The 25,826-nt window shown below is 31.8% G+C and overlaps 1 protein-coding gene across 5 annotated transcripts in view; it reads left to right on the top strand.

Moving 5' to 3' along the window:
• LOC143063087 (phosphoserine phosphatase-like) overlaps nucleotides 1-25,826 on the top strand; it is a 28,320-nt gene that overhangs the window by 244 nt on the left and 2,250 nt on the right. The window contains exons 1-4 of one of the 5 annotated variants that reach the window (XM_076235042.1): nucleotides 85-141; nucleotides 9,140-9,321; nucleotides 10,253-10,387; nucleotides 24,860-25,005. In XM_076235042.1, coding sequence (XP_076091157.1) covers nucleotides 100-141; nucleotides 9,140-9,321; nucleotides 10,253-10,387; nucleotides 24,860-25,005 — 505 coding nt within the window. In that variant the 5' untranslated portion in view covers nucleotides 85-99. Of the gene's footprint in view, nucleotides 1-84; nucleotides 224-288; nucleotides 342-9,139; nucleotides 9,322-10,252; nucleotides 10,388-24,859; nucleotides 25,006-25,826 lie in introns of those variants that run through there. The other 4 variants (XM_076235055.1, XM_076235050.1, XM_076235065.1 and 1 more) reach the window with 4 other exon arrangements.

Here is a 25,826-nt window from a genome sequence, read left to right on the forward strand (position 1 = left end):
AATTCTGAATAAGAGAGAGCTGTAACTAGTAATAACCGGTCATACTTTTTTATTTCTAAAGCGGTGTATAGTGGAAAAAATTACAATTTGGGACAAGCTATGAAACGGAAAACTTTCTTCTACTTCTTTTTCTTTTTCCAGGTAAGGAGTCGATTCAAAACTGAATGGTATGTCAGTCCCATAGACTATATACACGATTAGAAAACAAGTAAATAGAGACATTGTAAGAGACAATTAATAAGAAAGGTCAAGGATTTAGAACTATACAAATCACTTGATTGGTACATTTGACAAAATCACACTACAACAGTACACCCTACAGTAGGCTACAGACATGACAGGTGATATTCACTTTGTAAACCAATATTAAAATTCAAATGAGCAAATTATTAACAGATTGAAAGTAATGAATCATTTGCTACTTACCTTCAAAACCTATCTTACATGTCCAAAGAATTGAACCCTAAATATTGATTTCTATACATGTAGATATATATATATATAATATATATATATATATATATATATATATATATATATATATATATATATATATATATGGATTTTTAGATATTGCCTTAGGCAGCAACCATTTGATTTTCTGGGGGGGGGGGGCTATGGTTTTTTTTGGAAAAAAAAGTTTGTTTCCAGTTTTTGGAGAAAAAAATAATTTGTTTTTGATTCTGAGAAAAAAAAATTGTTTGTTTCACCCCTCAGCTGCCACTATATGTAATGCTAAAATTGAAAGAAAAAAATTGTTTTCGACTTGTCGCGAAAAAAATAGATTGTTTTTCGCCGCAGTCGAAAAAAAAAGTTTGTACAGAAAAAAAAACTATAGCCCCCCCCAGAAAATCAAATGGTTGCTGCCTTAAAGCCTGAATAAGCGAACGACCATTTGATATTCTGGGGGGGGGGGGGGCTAGGGGGATTTGTTTTTGATCGGTTATTTATTTTTGAAAACTAAGAGGACAGATTATTCATTTTCTGCACTATTGAAGCAAGATTTTTCATTTTCATTAAAGCAAGGGACTGATTATTCATTTTCACAACTATATATTTATGATATTCGAAAATATACAATTTTTAAATGATTTGTTTATTATAAATAATACATGTATAGTCAAGTCCTTGTGTACCATTTACTCAGAATTAATCATCATCCTCTGCAGAAATGAATCTTTCATATTCCCAACCACATACATGTATTGCATACATACATAGTATTAAAGTTTGGTTGTAACTAGCCTCTTTCAGAAGTATTGGCAAACATATTTCGCCAAGCGGAGCGAGGCAAATTTTTTTTTGAAGGGTTTTGGAGCCACTGAAGGCCCTAGAAGCTATAGAACAAATGATGCAAAATCATGCTTTCTGCCCGGTGTTCCGAAGACCCTTTCTTAATCTGAAATTACAAGTTTCGTTTCAATAATTTTTGACAATATTTTGGTCTCAAAGCAAAATGTATAAATTCAGTGTAAGACTTAAGTTTGTAGGGACAACATCAAAAGACCAATGTGCATGATAAAGCAAAAATGGAATTCACATCTAGTTAAGTCTGTGGCTGCTGTTTTTTTCTTTAAACTCATGATCAAGTTCATACAAAATTACTAGATTACAAAAGGAATGCAACACTAACAGAATACAGAAAGCCATCAATTAACAAAAGACAAATACATAAGAAACATTGATCCCAAAAAAATCAGGGCTATGTCTGAGGGAAAACAAAACTTGCTTCTTGCAAGGCACTCGCCGTGAACACAATTTGATATGGAGACAAGCGTTTGGTTTTGAAATTTCCTACATGAGGTATTTGCCTCAATGTAGTTATGGCCCTGTTAAAATAAAAGTGAGTTAAGGTTTCCTGAGACAATATACCTCAAGTTAAATGAAACCAATTTTCAGACATTTCAAGTATATTTAAATAATATTTATACTTTTATTTTTAAAAAAATTGGGAAGTGTTTCTCGATTTTTTTTGGAAAAAAGATGAATTTATGAAGAATCTGGTGCCATCTCATACTTTCGATTAGACCTGCTGAGTTATTTATTTTCAATACATTGCAAGTCAGGTAATTTATTTTCAAACTACCACAGAACAAACCATTTATTTTTGTGATTATCAAGGCTGAGTTATTTATTTTCAAAATCCTCCTGCCTATAAAGAGGGTGGTAAAGGGTTATTTTCATGCAACTTTTTTCAGCCTTTTTCTTTTATGTTTTTTCGTGTTTCAATGTTTTATTTCATGTTTTCTGCGTGTTGCATGTTTCCCCTTATTTATTATTTTTTTCCTGCTGGTACTCTAAATTTCTCGTGCTTGTCTCGCATTTGATTAAAAGGGGAATCCGGGACTATAATTCAAATTTAGTCTGGATATTGTTTTAAATGAAGAATTAATTAACTGGTTCCCAAATTATTAATTTCTTTCTTCATTAATAGCTTATAAATTAAGTACTGTGAATATTTTTTTTTTCAAATCGAATATAACTAGCGAGTGCTAAAAGGTGACCCCAGGGTCTCAATGTCAATTAGTAATGACTGCATGATCTCCAAGAACGGCTGAGTAATAACTTTTGGTACATTTTCCCTTAATATTAACAATTTTATTTCTCCTGCTTCATTTTCTCTGATTTAATTTTCCATGCAACATTTTTGCAAATTTTATTTCACCTGTTTCTATTTTCGGAACCCCCTATACCACCCACTATAAACTGACAGTCCTATTACCCCAAAATCCTATAGTCCTGCAGTTTTATATTCTGACAGCCTGATTGTCTAATGCAACAAGTAAACTTTGTATATATAGGTAAAATTGTGAATGGAAATGGGGAATATTTCATAGAGACAACAACCCGACCAAAGAGCAAACAACAGGGGAAGGCCACCAATGGGTTTTCAATGCAGCAAGGAAATCCCAAAACCTGAGGTGTTCCGCAACTAACATGGCTAATCCCTCAACAAAATTGTGTTATAGTTTGAAGTGAATATGGACATCACACTAAACTCAAAAACATTTAAATGAACTAAAATTAAAAATCATACAAGACTAACAAAGGCCAGAGGCTCCTGACTTGGGACAGGCGCAAAAAAGTAACTGTGTTGAACATGTTTTGTGAGATCTCAACCCTCCCTCTATACCTCTAGCCAATGTAGAAGAAAGAAACACATAGCAATATGCACAGTAAAACTCAATTTTAAAAGAAGTCTGAGTCCGATGTCAGAATAGGTAACAAAAATAACCTCAGCAAAATGACAATTATACATAAATTAACAAAGGGCTATACTATCAGTTTAATACTGACATGCCAGCTCCAGACCTCAATTAAACTGATTATGTCTTCATCATATGAAAATCAATTACAATCCCTCCCGTTAAGGGTTAAGTTTCATACCATCATAAAATATATGAGAAGAACACATAACCTGTATCATGCCAACTACTGGTTTTAGAATAAATGTGTTTATTTATTTCCGATGCAAAGACCCTATAAGTGAATCAATATTAATACCAAAATATGCAATCCTTAATGACCTGACAACAGTATCATAACTATATCCCTTCTTAATAAGTCTGTTTAAAGGTTTTGTTGAGGTGAATGCCAACATCTGAGGTAATATCCCTCAGAAGACTATTTCATTTACCTATTTTACAGATGGTGTCCCAGGAACAATGCAAGAAAGTTTTTTAACATTTATAACAACCCGTTTATTATACATTTGTATTTATGATTACTGGTAATATTCCACTCAAAAGAGTCTATTACATTTACCTATTTTAAAGATGTTGTCCAAGGAACAATGCAAGAAAGTTTGTTAACATTTATATTGACCAGTTTATTATACATTTGTATTTATGATTACAGGTAATATTCCACTTAGAAGACTATTTCATTTACCTATTTTAAAGATGTTGTCCCTGGAACAATGCAAGAAAGTTTGTTAACATTTATATTGACCCCTTTATTATACATTTGTATTTATGATTACAGGTAATTCCACTCAGAAGACTCTTTCATTTACCTATTATGAAGATGTTATCCCAGGACCAATGTAACATTTGTATCTAGGATTACAGATAATTCCACCCAGAAGACTATTTCATTTACCTATTACATGTATTAAGATGTTGTCCCAGGACCAATGTAACATTTGTATCTATGATTACAGGTAATTCCACTCAGAAGACTATTCCATTTACCTATTATTAAGATGTTGTCCCAGGACCAATGTAACATTTGTATTTATGATTACAGATAATTCCACTCAGAAGACTATTCCATTTACCTATTATTAAGATGTTGTCCCAGAACCAATGTAACATTTGTATCTATGATTACAGGTAATTCCACCCAGAAGACTATTTCATTTACCTATTATTAAGATGTTGTCCCATTACCAATGTAACATTTGTATCTATGGTTACAGGTAATTCCACTCAGAAGACTATTCCATTTACCTATTTTAAAGATGTTGTCCCAGGAACAATGTAACAAAGTTTGTTAACATTTATATTGACCCTTTTATTATACATTTGTATTTATGATTACAGATAATTCCACTCAGAAGACTATTCCATTTACCTATTATTAAGATGTTGTCCCAGGACCAATGTAACATTTATATTTATGATTACAGGTAATTCCACTCAGAAGACTATTCCATTTACCTATTATTAAGATGTTGTCCCAGGACCAATGTAACATTTGTATCTATGATTACAGATAATTCCACCCAGAAGACTATTTCATTTACCTATTATTAAGATGTTGTCCCAGGACCAATGTAACATTTGTATCTATGATTACAGGTAATTCCACTCAGAAGACTATTCCATTTACCTATTACATGTATTAAGATGTTATCCCAGGACCAATGTAACATTTGTATTTATGATTACAGATAATTCCACTCACAAGACTATTCCATTTACCTATTACATGTATTAAGATGTTATCCTAGGACCAATGTAACATTTGTATTTATGATTACAGGTAATTCCACCCAGAAGACTATTCCATTTACCTATTATTAAGATGTTGTCCCAGGACCAATGTAACATTTGTATCTATGATTACAGGTAATTCCACCCAGAAGACTATTCCATTTACCTATTATTAAGATGTTGTCCCAGAACCAATGTAACATTTGTATCTATGATTACAGGTAATTCCACTCAGAAGACTATTCCATTTACCTATTATTAAGATGTTGTCCCAGGACCAATGTAAGATTTGTATTTATGATTACAGATAATTCCACCCAGAAGACTATTCCATTTACCTATTATTAAGATGTTATCCCAGGAACAATGTAACATTTGTATTTATGATTACAGGTAATTCCACTCAGAAGACTATTTCATTTACCTATTATTAAGATGTTGTCCCAGGACCAATGTAACATTTGTATTTATGATTACAGGTAATTCCACCCAGAAGACTATTCCATTTACCTATTATTAAGATGTTGTCCCAGGAACAATGTAACATTTGTATCTATGGTTACAGATAATTCCACCCAGAAGACTATTCCATTTACCTATTATTAAGATGTTATCCCAGGAACAATGTAACATTTGTATTTATGATTACAGGTAATTCCACTCAGAAGACTATTTCATTTACCTATTATTAAGATGTTGTCCCAGGACCAATGTATCATTTGTATTTATGATTACAGGTAATTCCACTCAGAAGACTATTTCATTTACCTATTATTAAGATGTTGTCCCAGGACCAATGTAACATTTGTATCTATGATTACAGGTAATTCCACCCAGAAGACTATTCCATTTACCTATTACATGTATTAAGATGTTATCCCAGGACCAATGTAAGAAAGTTTGTTAACATTTATATTGACCAGTTTATTATACATTTGTATTTATGATTACAGATAATTCCACTCACAAGACTATTCCATTTACCTATTATTAAGATGTTGTCCCAGGACCAATGTAACATTTGTATTTATGATTACAGGTAATTCCACTCAGAAGACTATTCCATTTACCTATTATTAAGATGTTATCCCAGGAACAATGTAACATTTGTATTTATGATTACAGATAATTCCACTCAGAAGACTATTTCATTTACCTATTATTAAGATGTTGTCCCAGGACCAATGTAACATTTGTATTTATGATTACAGGTAATTCCACTCAGAAGACTATTCCATTTACCTATTATTAAGATGTTGTCCTAGGACCAATGTAACATTTGTATTTATGATTACAGGTAATTCCACTCAGAAGACTATTCCATTTACCTATTATTAAGATGTTATCCCAGGAACAATGTAACATTTGTATTTATGATTACAGGTAATTCCACTCAGAAGACTATTCCATTTACCTATTATTAAGATGTTGTCCCAGGACCAATGTAACATTTGTATCTATGATTACAGGTAATTCCACTCAGAATACTATTCCATTTACCTATTATTAAGATGTTGTCCAAGGAACAATGTAACATTTGTATCTATGATTACAGGTAATTCCACCCAGAAGACTATTCCATTTACCTATTATTAAGATGTTGTCCAAGGAACAATGTAACATTTGTATCTATGATTCCAGATAATTCCACTCAGAAGACTATTCCATTTACCTATTATTAAGATGTTATCCCAGGACCAATGTAACATTTGTATTTATGATTACAGATAATTCCACTCACAAGACTATTCCATTTACCTATTACATGTATTAAGATGTTATCCCAGGACCAATGTAACATTTGTATTTATGATTACAGGTAATTCCACCCAGAAGACTATTCCATTTACCTATTATTAAGATGTTGTCCCAGGACCAATGTAACATTTGTATCTATGATTACAGGTAATTCCACTCAGAAGACTATTCCATTTACCTATTATTAAGATGTTATCCCAGGAACAATGTAACATTTGTATTTATGATTACAGGTAATTCCACCCAGAAGACTATTCCATTTACCTATTATTAAGATGTTGTCCCAGGACCAATGTAACATTTGTATCTATGATTACAGGTAATTCCACCCAGAAGACTATTCCATTTACCTATTATTAAGATGTTATCCCAGGAACAATGTAACATTTGTATTTATGATTACAGATAATTCCACTCAGAAGACTATTCCATTTACCTATTATGAAGATGTTATCCCAGGACCAATGTAACATTTGTATCTAGGATTACAGATAATTCCACTCAGAAGACTATTCCATTTACCTATTATTAAGATGTTGTCCCAGGACCAATGTAACATTTGTATTTATGATTACAGGTAATTCCACCCAGAAGACTATTCCATTTACCTATTATTAAGATGTTGTCCAAGGAACAATGTAACATTTGTATCTATGATTACAGGTAATTCCACCCAGAAGACTATTCCATTTACCTATTATTAAGATGTTGTCCAAGGAACAATGTAACATTTGTATCTATGATTACAGGTAATTCCACCCAGAAGACTATTCCATTTACCTATTATTAAGATGTTATCCCAGGAACAATGTAACATTTGTATCTATGGTTACAGATAATTCCACTCAGAAGACTATTCCATTTACCTATTATTAAGATGTTATCCCAGGAACAATGTAACATTTGTATCTATGGTTACAGATAATTCAACTCAGAAGACTATTCCATTTACCTATTATTAAGATGTTATCCCAGGACCAATGTAACATTTGTATCTATGATTACAGGTAATTCCACCCAGAAGACTATTCCATTTACCTATTATTAAGATGTTATCCCAGGAACAATGTAACATTTGTATCTATGGTTACAGATAATTCCACTCAGAAGACTATTCCATTTACCTATTATTAAGATGTTGTCCCAGGACCAATGTAACTTTTGTATTTATGATTACAGATAATTCCACTCAGAAGACTATTTCATTTACCTATTATTAAGATGTTGTCCCAGGACCAATGTAACATTTGTATCTATGATTACAGATAATTCCACCCAGAAGACTATTCCATTTACCTATTATTAAGATGTTGTCCCAGGACCAATGTAACATTTGTATCTATGATTACAGGTAATTCCACCCAGAAGACTATTCCATTTACCTATTATTAAAAAGTAAAATCACAAAAATACTGAACTCAGAGGAAAATCAATTCGGAAAGTCCATAATTAAGATGTTGTCCCAGGAACAATGTAACATTTGTATCTATGATTACAGGTAATTCCACCCAGAAGACTATTCCATTTACCTATTATTAAGATGTTGTCCCAAGACCAATGTAACATTTGTATCTATGATTACAGGTAATTCCACCCAGAAGACTATTCCATTTACCTATTATTAAGATGTTGTCCCAGGACCAATGTAACATTTGTATCTATGATTAAAGTTAATTCCACCCAGAAGACTATTCCATTTACCTATTATTAAGATGTTGTCCCAGGACCAATGTAACATTTGTATTTATGATTACAGGTAATTCCACCCAGAAGACTATTCCATTTACCTATTATTAAGATGTTGTCCCAGGACCAATGTAACATTTGTATTTATGATTACAGGTAATTCCACTCAGAAGACTATTCCATTTACCTATTATTAAGATGTTATCCCAGGACCAATGTAACATTTGTATCTATGATTACAGATAATTCCACTCAGAAGACTATTCCATTTACCTATTATTAAGATGTTGTCCCAGGACCAATGTAACATTTGTATCTATGATTACAGGTAATTCCACCCAGAAGACTATTCCATTTACCTATTATTAAGATGTTGTCCCAGGACCAATGTAGCATTTGTATCTATGATTATAGGTAATTCCACCCAGAAGACTATTCCATTTACCTATTATTAAGATGTTGTCCCAGGACCAATGTAACTTTTGTATTTATGATTACAGATAATTCCACTCAGAAGACTATTTCATTTACCTATTATTAAGATGTTGTCCCAGGACCAATGTAACATTTGTATCTATGATTACAGGTAATTCCATCCAGAAGACTATTCCATTTACCTATTATTAAGATGTTGTCCCAGGACCAATGTAACATTTGTATCTATGATTACAGATAATTCCACCCAGAAGACTATTCCATTTACCTATTATTAAGATGTTGTCCCAGGATCAATGTAACATTTGTATCTATGATTACAGGTAATTCCACCCAGAAGACTATTCCATTTACCTATTATTAAGATGTTGTCCCAGGAACAATGTAAGAAAGTTTGGAGGAATGCTGATGCTGTCTGTTTTGATGTAGATTCCACTGTACTAAAGGATGAAGCTTTAGATGAACTTGCCAAGTTTTGTGGTGTGGGAGAACTTGTTATTGAATGGTATATATATTGAGAACTACTATATGTTTGCTAGAAATCTATCTGAAATCACACATTTACCTTGTTATCAAATTTCACTTCAATATAATTCAAACTATGACATACTACAGAAAAATTGTAATTTTCAGTTTCAGTCTTACAAACATGTATGTATTTTGGTGGTTATTATACACTTACTCCTGGGGATCTGTCCCTGGGATCTGTCCATCCGTCTGTCAGTTCATCCCATGACATATTTTTGGTTTTATCTCCGTGTTTACCATGTCTACAATTATAATAAAATTGAGAATGGAAATGGGGAATGTGTCAAAGCGACAACAACCTGACCATAGAGCAGACAACAGCTGAATGCCACCAATGGGTTTTTAATGGAGCAAGAGAAATTCATGCACCCGGAGGCATTCTTTAGCTGGCCCATAAACAAATATGTACACTAGTTCAGTGATAATGGACGTCATACTAAACTCTGAATTATACACAAGAAACTAAAATAAAAAACCATGCTAGACTAACAAAGGCCAAAGGCTCCTGACTTGGGCAGGGTTAAACATGTTTTTTTGAGATCTCAACCCTCTTCTAAATTTGGAGGTAAGCTTCCTGTGGGCATGCTATATCTTATATAAAATTAATGAGATGTGGATTAATTACCAATGAGCATGATGAGACAAACTATGTAATCATTTATAGACAACCTTACAGCTTTAAACAATGAGAAAACCCATACCTTATAGTCTGCTTTAAAAGGCCCTGACATGAAAAATATGAAAGAATTCAATTCAAAAAATTAATACTCAAATTCATAGCAAAATAATTTACAAAAAAAAAGAATATGACAGATATGAATCAATTAAAACCACTGAATTACAGGCTTCTGACTTTGGACAGACACACACTTTTTGTAACTAAAATATTGTCCTCTTCTATATTATAGGACCAATAAAGCTATGGGAGGCAATGTGTCTTTCAGAGAAGCTTTGAATGAGAGACTCAAGATAGTCCAACCAACCAGACAGAAAGTGGCTGATTTTTTATCACAACATCCTCCACAGTTTACACCAGGAATAAAGTAAGTTGTTTCTCATAAACATATATATATTTTTATCATATATTTAGTACAAAATACAGCTTTTTTGTATATCTAATAAAGGTTCTTTTTTCCAGTCTGTATCACCTACCCTGTATCGCATACCCCGTATCGCATGGGTAAACCCGTATCGCATACCCTGTATCGCATACCTAGCGTTACGTCATAATTTGAATGTCGTCATCGTTTGACCTATGACGTCCAGTTGCTCTATTTGCAATCCTTGCATAGGAAAAAAATGAGTTCCCACTAAAACAAATGTCCTATCATTTCAACTTAAATCGATATTTTTTCAAAAATTATTTCCCAGTAACTTTATGAGGGACTTTTATATATATATAAGACACAATAAGATGTAGAAATATCTGAAGTTTTATTTTTTGTTTGGTCATAATTTTCGTGAATTTTCATTACCTGATGGATTAAACACAAATGCAAATTTTATTTTTATTTGGTTAGAATAGATAGCAAACTTTTCAAGGAATATTTTTCTTGCTGTTCGTTCACCTCGTCAAAAAAATAAAAAATTAACATTAAAATGATTATGAATAATATCATCGTCAAATAAACAATAAAACTTTAAACATTTCTACATCTTTGAAAAATATTAATTTTAGTTGAAATAATAGGACATTGTTGTTAGAGGATGCATTTTAATACATATGTATGGTTTTAAACGTATATTGAAAATGTAATAGGTTAAAGAGGACATTACAATGTGGATATTAAGCAAATAAGGAAGTCAATAAAAATAAAGTCAGCTGGAAAAGTACAAGAAAATCATAATGTTCTTTTCTAGCTTATAATTTCAGACTATATCCCATGAATCTGATTCTATTAGAATATATGATAAACAGAATAATACATGGCAAAATCCGTATCGCATGCTGTATCACCACTCGACCAATATCAGCCCTCGGGACCTTCGGCCCTCGGGACTGATATTGGTTTCTCGTGGTGATACAGCATGCGATACGGATTTTGCCATGTATTATTCTATATGTATTATGACTGTGAATAAGTTTCAAATACTATGTCTGATAGTAGGTTTTGGAATAGATCTTATCACTATATGGGGAAATGGGCCATTTGACCCAAGAATTATCGACATTTGAACTATTGACATCATACAACAATCACTTTTCCTTTGTGGTGTGTTAGACATTTTCTCCGATGACATAAACATTTACGGAAATTTCTGTGATGTCCAGTAATGACTGACAATATAAGTGAACCATATATAAAAGTTCAAACACATCCAATGAATAGATAACAACTTCCATATTCCTGACTTGGTACAGACATTTTCTTGCATAGAAAATGATGGATTATACCTGATTTTATAGCTAGCTTAACCTTTTACTTATATGTATTTTTATTCAACTATTTTTTAGAAAACACAAATCCACACAGGTATTTTGAACTATAGATCTCATATTAAGTAAGATGTTTGAGTTGACCATAATTTTCCATTCACTTAAATATCTATGTGCAGGCAATACCTCAAGGTTAATTCATTTTAAATTCATATTATTTCCTTTTGAAAACTTGCTGTTTTGCCATAGAAAAAATGAGTTCTTTGGCAACTGTATTTGTCATTGATCTCCTCTGAAACCATTAGAAAGAGGAGAAAAGGCCACACTCATCCCTTGAGTATATAGTTTTAATGAATAAATTGTTTAAAACTTCCCATAATGAGTATGATCAACGTAATTTAAAGGGAAACTTCGCAATTTTTCACTTATCATCTTATTATGTTCATAATACCATAAAAAACATATTCACCAAGTTTTATTTTGATGAAAACTAATAAAGAAGAAAATAGGAAATTATTAATTTTATTTCTTCAAACTTCCTGACTTATGTGACGTAATTTAAGTCTTTTTGCATGCCGGGAGTTTAAGTCTTGTTCGTTAACCATCTAATAACGCGATTTAAAGCGCATCGACGACATTTGGTGTAGCTATCAACCAACTAAAAACAAGTGATTGCCATACAACTTTTAAAATTAGATTGTAGGATTTATGTGTGGATTTTTTATACGAATTTTAGTAATTAAAGTAAATCATACAATAGAACATTTTTATGATTTTTTTTCTACAAATACTTTAAACAAACATATGAACTGAATTTAATGTGCGTTTTGTTATACGTTTACTTTTCTGCATTGGCTAGAGGTATAGGAGGAGGGTTGAGATCTCACAAACATGTTTGACCCCGCCGCATTTTTAAGCCTGTCCCAAGTCAGGAGCCTCTGGCCTTTGTTAGTCTTGTATTATTTTAACTTTTAGTTTCTTGTGTACAATTTGGAGTTTAGTATGGTGTTCATTATCACTAGACTAGTATATATTTGTTTAGGGGCCAGCTGAAGGACGCCTCCGGGTGCAAGAATTTCTCATTGCATTAAAGACCTCTTGTTGCCCTTGTGCTGTTGTATGCTCTATGGTCAGGTTGTTGTCTCTTTGGCACATTTCCCATTTCCATTCTCAATTTTATATGAAGCTGACATGATTGATAGTGTATTAAAAATACATGTTATTATTCTGACCTTTTTGCTTCAGTCTAGTAAACATTTTCTGCTTGTAACGTGGAGATACAATGTGTATTGTTATGTGACACTTAGTGAATGTTGAATGTGTGGTTAAACTCAAGGTAATTAAATGATTAGCATTATGTCATTCTCATCTTTTGATCTTCATTTAGTGAATTCAAGCCATCAGGTTCACCGTTCCAGGTGTGAACAACATTTTGTATGAATGATAAACGGGAGTACATAAGCTCACTTTTAAATGAATTATAACTTCGGATTACTTTTGTAATGATGAAATACTTCATCAATTTAATTGATTAAATTTATAAATAATAATAGCCTTCTAAACACAAGTGTTTGAACTAAAAATTGTACTATTTTTTTATATTTAAATAAGAATCAGAAATCTTTAATATTTGAAACAGATCATTACCAATTGCAATTATATAATTTAGTCCATCCAAAGCGATCTTTATTTACATATTCAGGAATTAATGTTCTCATCAAAATATTTTAAATCTAACAACGCACAAATACTTCAACTATTTGAAAAAAAAATGTTTAAAAAATTGACAGGAAATTTAAGGATCTTCTTGGAATGGAATCGAAAATAAAGAACAGATATTCTTTTCAAGTGTGGAAAACATTAACAAAATTTATACATAATCGGGAATGTCCTTATTCACATAGTCTTTGTCAATGTATAATACTTTAGTTATTTGACCAACGATGTTTTTAAAAAAAAAGGCAGAACGAATTTAATGTCATCTTTCTCTATTTTTAAGTGTAATTATAAGTCTGTTTTAGCTGGCAAGAATATCTCTAAAGCAGACAAGCAGTTTTTTCTTTAAATTTCTGTTACTGAATATCAAGAAAGAAAATAAAATCCTGAAATTGATTTGAAACTTTGATACTCAATAGTTTTCTTGGAAAATATTCACATCCCTTATGGATAATAAGTGTACGTCCAGTTGCATATATATAACATGCATGTAACAATTGTGATGATGACGATTCCTTTATTCGAGAACAATCTAATTGAAAATAAATCTGTGATTTTACTATGTCCATAACTTCCATGAATCATATCAAGTTATATATCGACCTGTATTTAAATCAAATTGGTTCTCTTCTTCTTCCTCTACTTCTTCTTTTGGTATACAATATTCTTTCGACATTCGATGATTACATACTGCTGGCATACGTGGACTAGTCTATTTAAAAAACATTTACCCAATTTACACAAAATGTATGTTTCTTTCTTATGTATACATGTATATTTTAAATTGTGCTATAGTTCCGTAACTTTACATCCTTGCGTATAAACGATTGGTCGACAAGTGCGTACATTTTTTTAAATCAATATTTCTGGTATGTTCCAATCTGCCCTTCACTATTGACAACGAGTATATACTTACGTTTTCCCAAATTTACTATTGAAAAAAATATATAAATACCAGTAGATTTTTATCAAATCTTTTTTTTATTTGGTATTATTTAGATTTTTATAAATAATATTCTTTACACCAGAAATGTTATTTATAAACAAGCGTATGAGTTAAGTAATGACTAGTATATCACTTTTGGATACGCAAGACAGAGATGTATATTATACACCTGATAGTTCAAAATGGAAAGTTACAAGTTATCCGCCGTGTACACTCCTCAATACTCTCAGAAGTGAAACGATGCATGAACAGTCCAACAGGAAATCATTTGAATACCTGGAAGTGTCACCTCACAATACCTTTGGGGGTAATACCTTTAGCCATGCTGGTCAACAGATGAGGGAAGGTCCGAATTTATTTATATCACAGAAAAGAATTATGAACAAATTAGATTTTCGAAAACAATTTTCACGGAACACTTACCTATGATTTGACTTTTTAACTAATTCCAATATAAACAGTTTAAAAAGGACAGACCGTGGTTATTTAAGAAATGATAACATTTTCCGTGACAAGTTAGTTAGTCGGATAAAACAACCTTACGATTGACAAGATATCGACACACAATTAGGACTACATCAGGTTACTGGCGCCATGCAGGGAATTGACACTCTAAATTTAAAATCGATGGAGATCTCTTATCTAGCAGAATAAAACTTTAATATCTATGAATTTGAGCATTTTTATACAGAATGGACATAATATCAATTTTTGATTTTTTTGCGAAGTTTCCCTTTTAGATAAACCATATTCTTACAGTCAATTAAAAATAAACCAGTTCATTTGAAAGTTCTACAAAAAGTGAATAGCTGTTTCTTTTAAGGAAATAATGGTCCAATATAAGAATTATTATTGTTCTTACCACAAATAAACATTGCTGTCATAAAACTGATAATATAAAAAGATTTTTTTTAAATCTGAAAAAAAAATTGAAGATACCAGGCTAATAATTAGCTTACAGGTAACCACAGTACATACTTTTTGGAAATGTTGAATGTAACATGCTGTTCAATTTTAAAAATTTCCAGATGAGATGAGTTTCAGAATTGAAGGCCCCATTTATCTATGCATAAGTGGTTGTTGTCTGTTTATGTGGTTCATAAGTGTTTCCCGTTTTTGTCGAGCCTGCAACTTTTGTTGCAGAAAGCTCGACATAGGGATAGTGATCCGGCGGCGGCGGCGGCGTTAGCTAACTTCTTAAAAGCTTTATATTTTAGAAGGTGAAAGACCTGGTTTCTTCATACTTTGTATATAGATGCCTCATGTTACGAAGTTTCCGTCAGTCACATGTCCAATGTCCTTGACCTCATTTTCATGGTTCAGTGACCACTTGAAAAAAAAGTTCAAAATTTTTGTAATGTTGAATTCTCTCTTATTATAAGTAATAGGATAACTATATTTGGTATGTGCGTACCTTGCAAGGTCCTCATGCCCGTCAGACAGTTTTCACTTGACCTCAACCTCATTTCATGGATCAGTGAACAAGGTTAAGTTTTGGTGGTCAAGTCCATATCTCAGATACTATAAGTAATAGGGCTAGTATATTTGGTGTATGGAAGGACTGGAAGGTGTACATGTCCAACTGGCAGTTGTCATCTGACCTTGACCTCATTTTCATGGTTCAGTGGTTATAGTTAAGTTTTTGTGTTTTGGTCTGTTTTTCTCATACTTTATGCAATAGGTCTACTATATTTATTGTATGGAATGGTTGTAAGGTGTACATGTCTAGCGGGCAGATGCCATCTGACCTTGACCTCATTTTCATGGTTCAGTGGTCAAAGTTAAGTTTTTAAGTTTTGGTCTTTTTATCTAATATAATTTGCCAAAGGTCAACTATATTTGGTGTATGGAAATATATTATGATCTATATGTCAGTCCCGCAGGTTTTATTTGACCATGACCTCAATTACACGGTTCATTGCACAAGTTTTTGTGTTTTGGTCTATTTTTCTTAAACTATAAGTAATAGGTCAACTATATTTGTTGTATGGAAGCTTTGTTAGCTGTACATGTCTGCCTGGCATGGTTCATCTGACCTTGACCTCATTTTCATGGTTCATTGGTCTTTGTTTAGCTATCTTGGTTAATGTTAAGTTTATGTGACAGTTGTAATCAAGCTTTATACTTAGGACTATCAACATAATATCAATGATTAGTAAAGAAGGCGAGACATTTCAGTGTGTGCACTCTTGTTCTTTTTTATATAGATTAGCCTGTTGGTTTTCCTGTTTGAATGGTTTTACACTAGTAATTTTTGGGGCCCTTTATAGCTTGCTGTTCGGTGTGAGCCAAAGCTCCATGTTGAAGGCCGTACATTGACCTATAATGGTTTGCTTTTATAAATTGTCACTTAGATGGAGAGTTGTCTCAATGGCACTCATACCACATCTTCCTATATCTAATCAATTATATTTATTAATTTCCAGCAAAAATATTAAAATATAAAATAAAAATAACTACAAATAAAATCAAATGAGAGAACATTTGCCACATCTCTGGAGTAGCAACCCTTAAAACTTTTTTTGAATTCAAAACATATTATAGCCTATGCCACTCTATATCAATATTATAGCCTGTGCCACTCTATATCAATATTATAGCCTGTGCCACTCTATATCAATATTATAGCCTATGCCACTCTATATCAATATTATAGCCTCTGCCACTCTATGCCACTCTATATCAATATTATAGCCTATGCCACTCTATATCAATATTATAGCCTATGCCACTCTATATCAATATTTTAGGTGTACTGTGGATTTATTTATTTTCTTTGGTACCAATTTTTTGTGGATAAAGGAAAACTGGTATGTTCGTGGATATTTGATTTCCTATATCTATAGTCTGCTATAAACATGAAAAATATGAAACAATTCAATTGAGAAACTAACGACCTAATGTTTGTGTACCATTAAATAAGCCTACAATGTTTGTACCAATAAATTAGCCTACAATGTTTGTACCATTAAATTAGCCTACAATGTTTGTACCATTAAATTAGCCTACAATGTTTGTACCATTAAATAAGCCTACAATGTGTGTACCATTAAATAAGCCTACAATGTTTGTACCATTAAATTAGCCTACAATGTTTGTACCATTAAATAAGCCTACAATGTGTGTACCATTAAATAAGCCTACAATGTTTGTACCATTAAATAAGCCTACAATGTGTGTACCATTAAATTAGCCTACAATGTTTGTACCATTAAATTAGCCTACAATGTGTGTACCATTAAATTAGCCTACAATGTGTGTACCATTAAATAAGCCTACAATGTGTGTACCATTAAATAAGCCTACAATGTGTGTACCATTAAATAAGCCTACAATGTGTGTACCATTAAATTAGCCTACAATGTTTGTACCATTAAATTAGCCTACAATGTTTGTACCATTAAATTAGCCTACAATGTTTGTACCATTAAATAAGCCTACAATGTTTGTACCATTAAATTAGCCTACAATGTGTGTACCATTAAATAAGCCTACAATGTGTGTACCATTAAATAAGCCTACAATGTTTGTACCATTAAATAAGCCTACAATGTGTGTACCATTAAATTAGCCTACAATGTTTGTACCATTAAATTAGCCTACAATGTTTGTACCAATAAATTAGCCTACAATGTTTGTACCATTAAATAAGCCTACAATGTTTGTACCATTAAATTAGCCTACAATGTTTGTACCATTAAATTAGCCTACAATGTTTGTAGTCTGTCACACCACTGTCCCAGGTTAAAGGGGGAGGTTGAGCACTTACAAAAATATTTAACCCAGCCACATTCCTCAAGTGCCTGTTCCATGTCAGAAGCCTGTAATTCAGTAGTTGTCATCAGTTCATGTCATATTTGATTTTGGAAATTGTTTTATTATAATTTAGGCCGTTGGTTTCCTTGTTTCAATTGTTTCACATTTGTCATTTTGGGGACTTTTACAGTTTACATGTATGGGTTTTTTTCATTGTTGAAGACTGTATAATTGCCTATAATTGCTTACATGGACTACTTGGTAATTGTTTGATTCAATGACAATCTTACCACATCTCCTTATTTTTATATTTATTATTAATTGAAAGCAACATGATCTTTAGCTAATTAAAAAGTATAGTTTCACAGGCAAGTAACAGTATTATCATTTAATTCCTCAGTGCATATAATTTTCTTAGTAAGACAAGTTGAATTTGGTTAAGTATGTACCAATTAATTCACAAATAAAACCTGAAGACTCATTATGTTTAAAACAAATACACCGAGGTTAGTAAAGTCCATCTTTTTTTCTAATTAGTACTTTACTGCTCTGTCCATCTTTTGATATTACTATTATTCTATTAGAGACACTGTTTGCTACAATAAAGTTTCCATCAGTATCTGTACAAAATCCACATAGTCCTGATAAATCCTGTGTATATCTCCAGATCTGTGCACCTGATTCATCATAACAGTATACTGCATTACCACAATAGTCACTATAGAGTACATGATTATTACAGTAAACAAGGTTCGACAGTTCTGATTCACACTCAACTTGTATTGACTTCAGTGTATTGCCTTCCAAGTCTATAATACAGATTTCATCACTACTCAAACCTACAGCCAGAGAATTATTGTAGAATGATAATCCCCAGCATTTTTTGTCTATTAATGGGATAACTTTGGTAACTGTTTCGTTCTCCATATTGAAGATCTTAATGGCTCTCTCCTTCGGATAAGATATGCCAATAGTGTCCTCACTGATTTGTGTAACACTGAATGCACTGCCATTTATTGGTAAATGTTTCTGAAGTTTGCCATCAGAGGTAAGTAGATAAATAGTACCCCATTGTTCCACTACTATTAATCTTCCGTCCATCATGCAAATCATGTCACTTTTATACTTCTTAATGTTACTCTTTATCTTTTTCTCAATATTCATTGTCAAGTTCATGATTACATTTGGTGGTTCTTGTGATTCTACTTGTGCTTTTCTCCTCACACTTGTCTCTCTGTTTATTTCTGTCTTAACAATTGTTACGTCTCCCAGGGATTCTAATGATACTAACTTGCTCAATATCTTTTTAATTTTATTATTTTGCTTCATTTTGATGTCAACTTGTTTTGCTCTCTCATCATTTTCCAGATCTTCCACATATCGTTGACAGTGATGTACTTGTTGCTCAATCTGATGTACATGTAGAAATGATTGAAGTTTTGAAGTGCTAGTTGTGACAATATGTAAACTGTCTTGATTTTTTTTTTAACTGTTCCTTTTTTTGTTCAATTTCAGAAATCAATTCTGTTGCTTTTACTTTTTCTTGATCCCAGATGTTGTTTGTTTCTTGGCATAACTTCTTTTCCAATATTTTTAAATGCTTATTTATTTCATTTCTTATTTTACCAATAGATATCTTTATGTCTTCACATTGTTGTTCTCCTGTTTTTATGTTTCTTAATTTGTAATCAACTATTTTATCCAAGAGATGTACAAAGGAGTTGATATCTTTTTCTACAGATTCTTTTGATTTTTCAATATTTGTTTTCTCCACCACACTTGCAAAACTTTTTATTCCAGTACATTTGGAATGGCTTGTGGAAATACATTTGTCACAGCAAGGCTTTATTAAATGACTTGGGCAATACAAGTTTAACTGTTTTCCATGTTTATCACATTTGGTTTTAGAAGATTGGATGGATGTCATGACCTAAAATAAACAACATTTGAGTTATTTAACAAAATGGGCAAGGTCCTAGCTCATTAGGGTTTACTGGGTCCTCTTTTGAAAGCTTTCAAATATAAGATTGGGTAGTGTTTTTACATAAGGAATTACTTTATTAAAAAAATGCATCAGTATCTGTTACTTTTGGGGTAAAGATTGCATTCTTGCAATCAAAACTCTTATGTGGCTGGCTTGGCAGTTATCAATCTTCCAAACTCTATCACTACTTTTGAGATAAACAAACACAATGAATTGATAACATCATGAACACTTCAAGAAATATATTAAACAATGATCTCTGGTAAGATATTTATAGAATATTGTTTATCGTTGAGCCAGTATGGCGAAAGAGAGAAAAGCAATTGAGCTGAAATGACCAATTTTAATCAGTTTATCGCTATTTTACCTATGATGACATTGTCATTTTCCTGTCAATTTCATTGACAACGCCACATGCTCCTTGGTTTCTAGTGATAATTTTTCATATCACTTGACTCCGCTGAGAAACAAAATTATCAGAGGCAAGATCAAAGGAAAATTTTGTAAAAAAGCGATAATAAAGTTTATTCAAAATGGTGTTTGTGGATACCAAAAAAAAAATTTAAATAACTTGTGTCTGTTTAAAAAATATCAATAATGTCATTTGTAGAGTAATATTTAAAATTGGAATTATTTTCTTTTGTTCAGAACTGTTTGCAATTTATCCATTTTGCAATGTTTATTTTCTAGTTCCTACAGCTAGATTTAAAACAATTACCCTCCTTCATTATTTGGTCCACTGTTTTCTATGTCTAATATGACAGCCGATATGCTCCACTTGTGGAGCAGGACAGTGCAACTTCTTTTATGATATTAGGTGAGATTTATGTTGCTTAATGTTCAGTGTATGCCTTGTGTTTTGTTGTTTGCTGTTTCGTAGATTATAATTGGACCATGATTTTGTTTTTCTTGGACTTTTGTGTTTTTCTTGTTTTCTCCCCTTTTTGTTTAGCCTTTGACATTTGTTGAAAAAGCAAGACATAGTGATCCTACATTCCGTCGTCTGCGCCATCATTGTCCACAAATATTCACTCTGTGGTTAAAGTTTTTAAAATTTTAATAACTTTCTTAAAACTATCCTTGATTTGTACCTAGCTTGGACAGAAGCTTGTTTATGATCATAAGATAGTATCCAGAATAAATTTTGTAAAAAAAAAAACTGTTTATCGGTATTTTACTTATAAATGGACTTTTTCTGCCAGTTAAAATAACATTCACTCTGTGGTTAAAGTTTTTAAAATTTTAATTACTGTCTTAAACTATCCTGGTTTTGTACGAAACTTGAACAGAAGCTTGTTTATGGTCATAAGATAGTATCTAGAAGGAAATTTTGTAGAAATATATTTCCTGTTTTTCCATAAGTTGCTTAATTGTGTAGGTAGTTTTCTTCCAGTTAACATTACATACAATCTGCAATTAAAGTTTCTAAAACATTTATTAGCTTCATAAAGTAGGAAAGACACTAGGTTCCATGGAACCCTTTCAAATTTTTCTTCTGTTTTTGTCTTGTGATAACATTTCATGTCAACCAGCATGTATTTGTATATTTATGGTTAGTCTAGTCGACTTGTCTGCACTGCCCTTACAATTATCACTCTGTTCATCTGTTGGCACTTCTATAGTTGTACAATAAGTTAAGATTAGGTCAACTGACCACAAAAATTGTAAAAAAAATACATATTTTGTAAAAAATCACAAATCTTGAGAAACATCTTTTTGTGCTTATACTAGACTCCACCTAATCGGATATTAAAAAATATGTATACTTGTACAGTGATAATGGACGTCATACTAAACTCCAAATTATACACAAGAAACTAAAATTAAAAATCATACAAGACTAACAACGGCCAGAGGCTCCTGACTTGGGACAGGCGCAAAATTGTATCCAGAAGTAAATTTTGTAAAAAAAAAAATATTTTTTCTTCCAGTTAACACATACAGTCTGCAGTTAAATGTCTTAAAACATTTATTAGATTCATAAAGAAGTTTTTATTAGTATTTGCTTTTTGGGGAGATAGTTGAACTTTGTCATTTTTGGAGTATTTACTTGCATAAGAGGTTCATAGCATTTCTGCATAACTCCTCTTACAGTTAGAATACTTGACGTTTTCACTTTGCTGGTGTGCATGTGGTCATGGTATTGAATTTAATAGATTTAATAGATTTTTGCTCTTGTACCTAGGATAAAGTTCAACTTTGTTATTTTTGGAGTATATACTTTCATTAGAGGTGAATAGTGTTTCTGCATAACTCTTTTTACAGTGAACCATACACCAATGTGCTCCCATGCTCAACTTTGTGTATTTTGAAATAACACTAAGCACCTAGACACAATAAAATCCCAAAGAAAGTTCTACATGGACTTTGTTTTAATACAGTTACATTAGAGTGGAGTGTGGGCATCACTTTGTCTAGTTTGTATATAGGTATAATATGCTGTTCAAAATTGCTTCCCATTGTTTTTTTTTTTTAATTAAGAGTGGGGAGATATAAATGTGATGATATCATAAATTTTGAGAAAGAGATTTTTATGGTCAAATTTCAACAACATTTGATTTATAGTTGTAATATGCTATTTCTAATAGTTTGATGTTGAAATTGTAGGAAAAACTTACATATTGTAACTATGTGGCAATAAAAATTTCAATAAAAAAAGATTATGCAGACATGATATCCTATTTCTAAATGATTATCTGTGTCAAAAATTGTTGTTTCCCTAACATTTACAAAATCCTCACCAAAAAAGATGGAGTTCTTGGAATTTGCCAAAACATTGTTTCTATTGCAGTTTGGTCATTCATAGTTTAGTCTTAGATGCATGATTTTTTTTTTTTTTAAATTTTATGAGATGTTAGTGGCTTTGAACTAGCTGTCAGATAACTGTGAGTACTCTCAGATCTGTTCCTAGTGTCCTTTTGTTGTCGGGATGTACAAGTACCTGGCCACGTCCACTTGTATTTTTGTCCATCTGATGAGTTAAGCCTTTTTCAACTGATTTTTATAGTTCGTTCTTATGTTGTACTGTTATACACAGGTTAGTGGGAGGGTTAGGATCCCGCTAACATGTTTAACCCTGCCACATTATTTATAGATGTGCCTGTCCCATGTCAGGAGCCTGTAATTCAGTGGTTGTCGTTTGTTTATGTGTTGCATATTTGTTTTTCGTTCATTTTTTATTTAAATAAGGCCGTTAGTTTTTTCGTTTGAATTGTTTTACATTGTCATATTGGGGGCTTTTATATCTGAATATGCGGTATGGGCTTTGCTCATTGTTGAAGGCCTTATGGTGACCTAAAGTTGTTAATGTCTGTGTCATTTTGGTCTCTTGTGGACAGTTGTCTCATTGGCAATCATACCACATCTTCTTTTTTATATATAAGATTTGGTATAGATTATACATGAAAAACCAAATTTTGTGTGATTGAAATACAAACTAAACAAAAATAATTTTTAGATAAAACATGAAAAGATGGCTGTTATAATTTTCTTTCAGATGATAAAAAGAAAAAAAAATGACTATTTACTTAATTATGCAATGTATGTAGGACCATTTACCTGTCACTTTTGTTGTAAATAAAATCCTCTCAGAAGAGTGCTTTCTTGAAAAAAAGAATGAATAGTACTAAAATTATGTCCTTTTTCGTTTAAACTTTACTTAGATGTCTGCTTATTTGGTGTTGATTTGAACATACTATGCTTAAAAGGTAACCAATAATCATAAAAAACACATAGAAACTGTAAAGTGTTAATAACCAGTGTATATGTTTTCCATTGATAATTATCTTACTTTTTTAAGTAACAATACAGGGATTTAAACTAACTATTTAAAAAAATTATGTCTACGATTTATTCAAATTGCAATATTTTGGAATGTTAGTCTAATTATAAATGAGACCTTGACATGAAATAAATACTTTATATATTTATTTACCTTAATTGACATTGTCAGGTTTTCTGCTTAAGTTTTTTTATGATGATTTTCATAAAATAATTCTAATGTTATAATATTGATATTTCTAAATAGCTATAGATATTAAAAGATCTGGTATGAGTGCCAATGAGACAACTCTCCATCCAAGTTGCAATTTATAAAAGTAAACTAATTTAGGTCAAAGTATGTCAGTATAAAGAGGCTTGCCCCCCTCAGTAATGCATGACCAATATCAAAGTTTAGATGTAATGTAAATTTATTCATTATATGCCTTTGATATAATTTGCATGTTATTGCAGTAACAGCAATGTGCCTCAAATTAGAGAGATTATGAGGCTGACCTCGTGGTCATGTTTCAGTAACTTTGGAATTTTGATTTGGCTTAATAGAATATAAAAAAAAAGGTTTATTAATTATTCAGGGGTCTTAGAAATTTGACATGCTAACAATGTTCAGGGTTTTTATTGAATTTATTTAGACCAAAAGGATATGTAGTTCTTGTAGTTAAATTTTGATTGTACTTTGAACATAATCAGTAAAAAATGTGAGATATCTCAGCAGGTGGTCTGGGAATATGGTTACAGTCCTGTGATTTTCCTTGTCTACAAAAAGTCACTAGTGTGGACAGTGTATAACTAGCAAATTTTTCTACATCTTCTAAATTAATTTCTTTATATTTCATGCATAAAACAGGAAGGGGGATGAAATACATGTAAAAAATAAAATAGAAATATAGCTTTCTACTCAGTAGTTAAATGTTTGGAGAATTTAAATATGTAATTAGTAAATTTTATCTATACAGAGAGCTGGTTTCCAGTTTAAGTAAAAGAGGGATACCCGTATATCTGGTATCAGGTGGCTTTCAGAGTATACTGGTACCTGTAGCAGAACAACTTGGTTTACCAGTAGAAAATATTATAGCTAATAGAATAAAATTTTATTACAATGGTAAGATTTTTACCAGTATTTAATAGGCAGAGTATGATCCATAAGATCACAATAAATGTAGTTTGGTTTTCCAGTTTAGGGCCCTTTATAGCTTGATGTATGGTGTGAGCCAAGGCTCCGTGTTGAAGACCGTACTTTGACCTACAATGGTTTACTTTTACAAATCTTCTATTTTGGTAAATTAATCAACAATACAAATCTAAAGAACTGAAGAAATGACAGAATTCATTGAAAGACTTCTTTTAGAGTATTTTAGAGCCTGCAACTTATGTTGCAGAAAGCTTGACATAGGGATAATATATAAGTTATCTGGCCATGATGGCACAGCCTTTACTAACTTCTTAAAAGTTTAATCTTTCAGAAGGCTTAGACAATGGAGGCTTCATACCTTGAATATAGATGCCTTATGATATGAAGTTTCTGTCTGTTATATGTCCATTGTTCTTGACCTTATTTTCATGGTTCAGTGACTACTTGGAAAAAAGTTAAGATTTTTATGCCCCTGCTGAGCTGAGAGTCCCCGCATTAAGTTTTACCCTTGTCTGTACTAAAACTGGTTTCCATTCTATAACTTTTGTTTGCTGGAATCAAATGTTATGAAACTTATACACAATGCTTACTACCACAAAAAGCAGATCAAGGACAAATTTGGGTAGCATCACTTTTTCAGTTCTTAAGTTATATGCAAGCAGGGGCATCATCTGTGTCCCATGGACACATTTCCCATTTATTGTTTGTAATGTGAAGTTCTCTTTTTTTCTGAGTAAATGGATAACTATAATTGGCATGTAGTTACCTTGCAAGTTTCTTATGACTGTCAA

This window comes from Mytilus galloprovincialis, chromosome 1 (assembly GCF_965363235.1).
Source record: "Mytilus galloprovincialis chromosome 1, xbMytGall1.hap1.1, whole genome shotgun sequence".
Classification (NCBI taxonomy): Eukaryota; Metazoa; Mollusca; class Bivalvia; order Mytilida; family Mytilidae; genus Mytilus; species Mytilus galloprovincialis.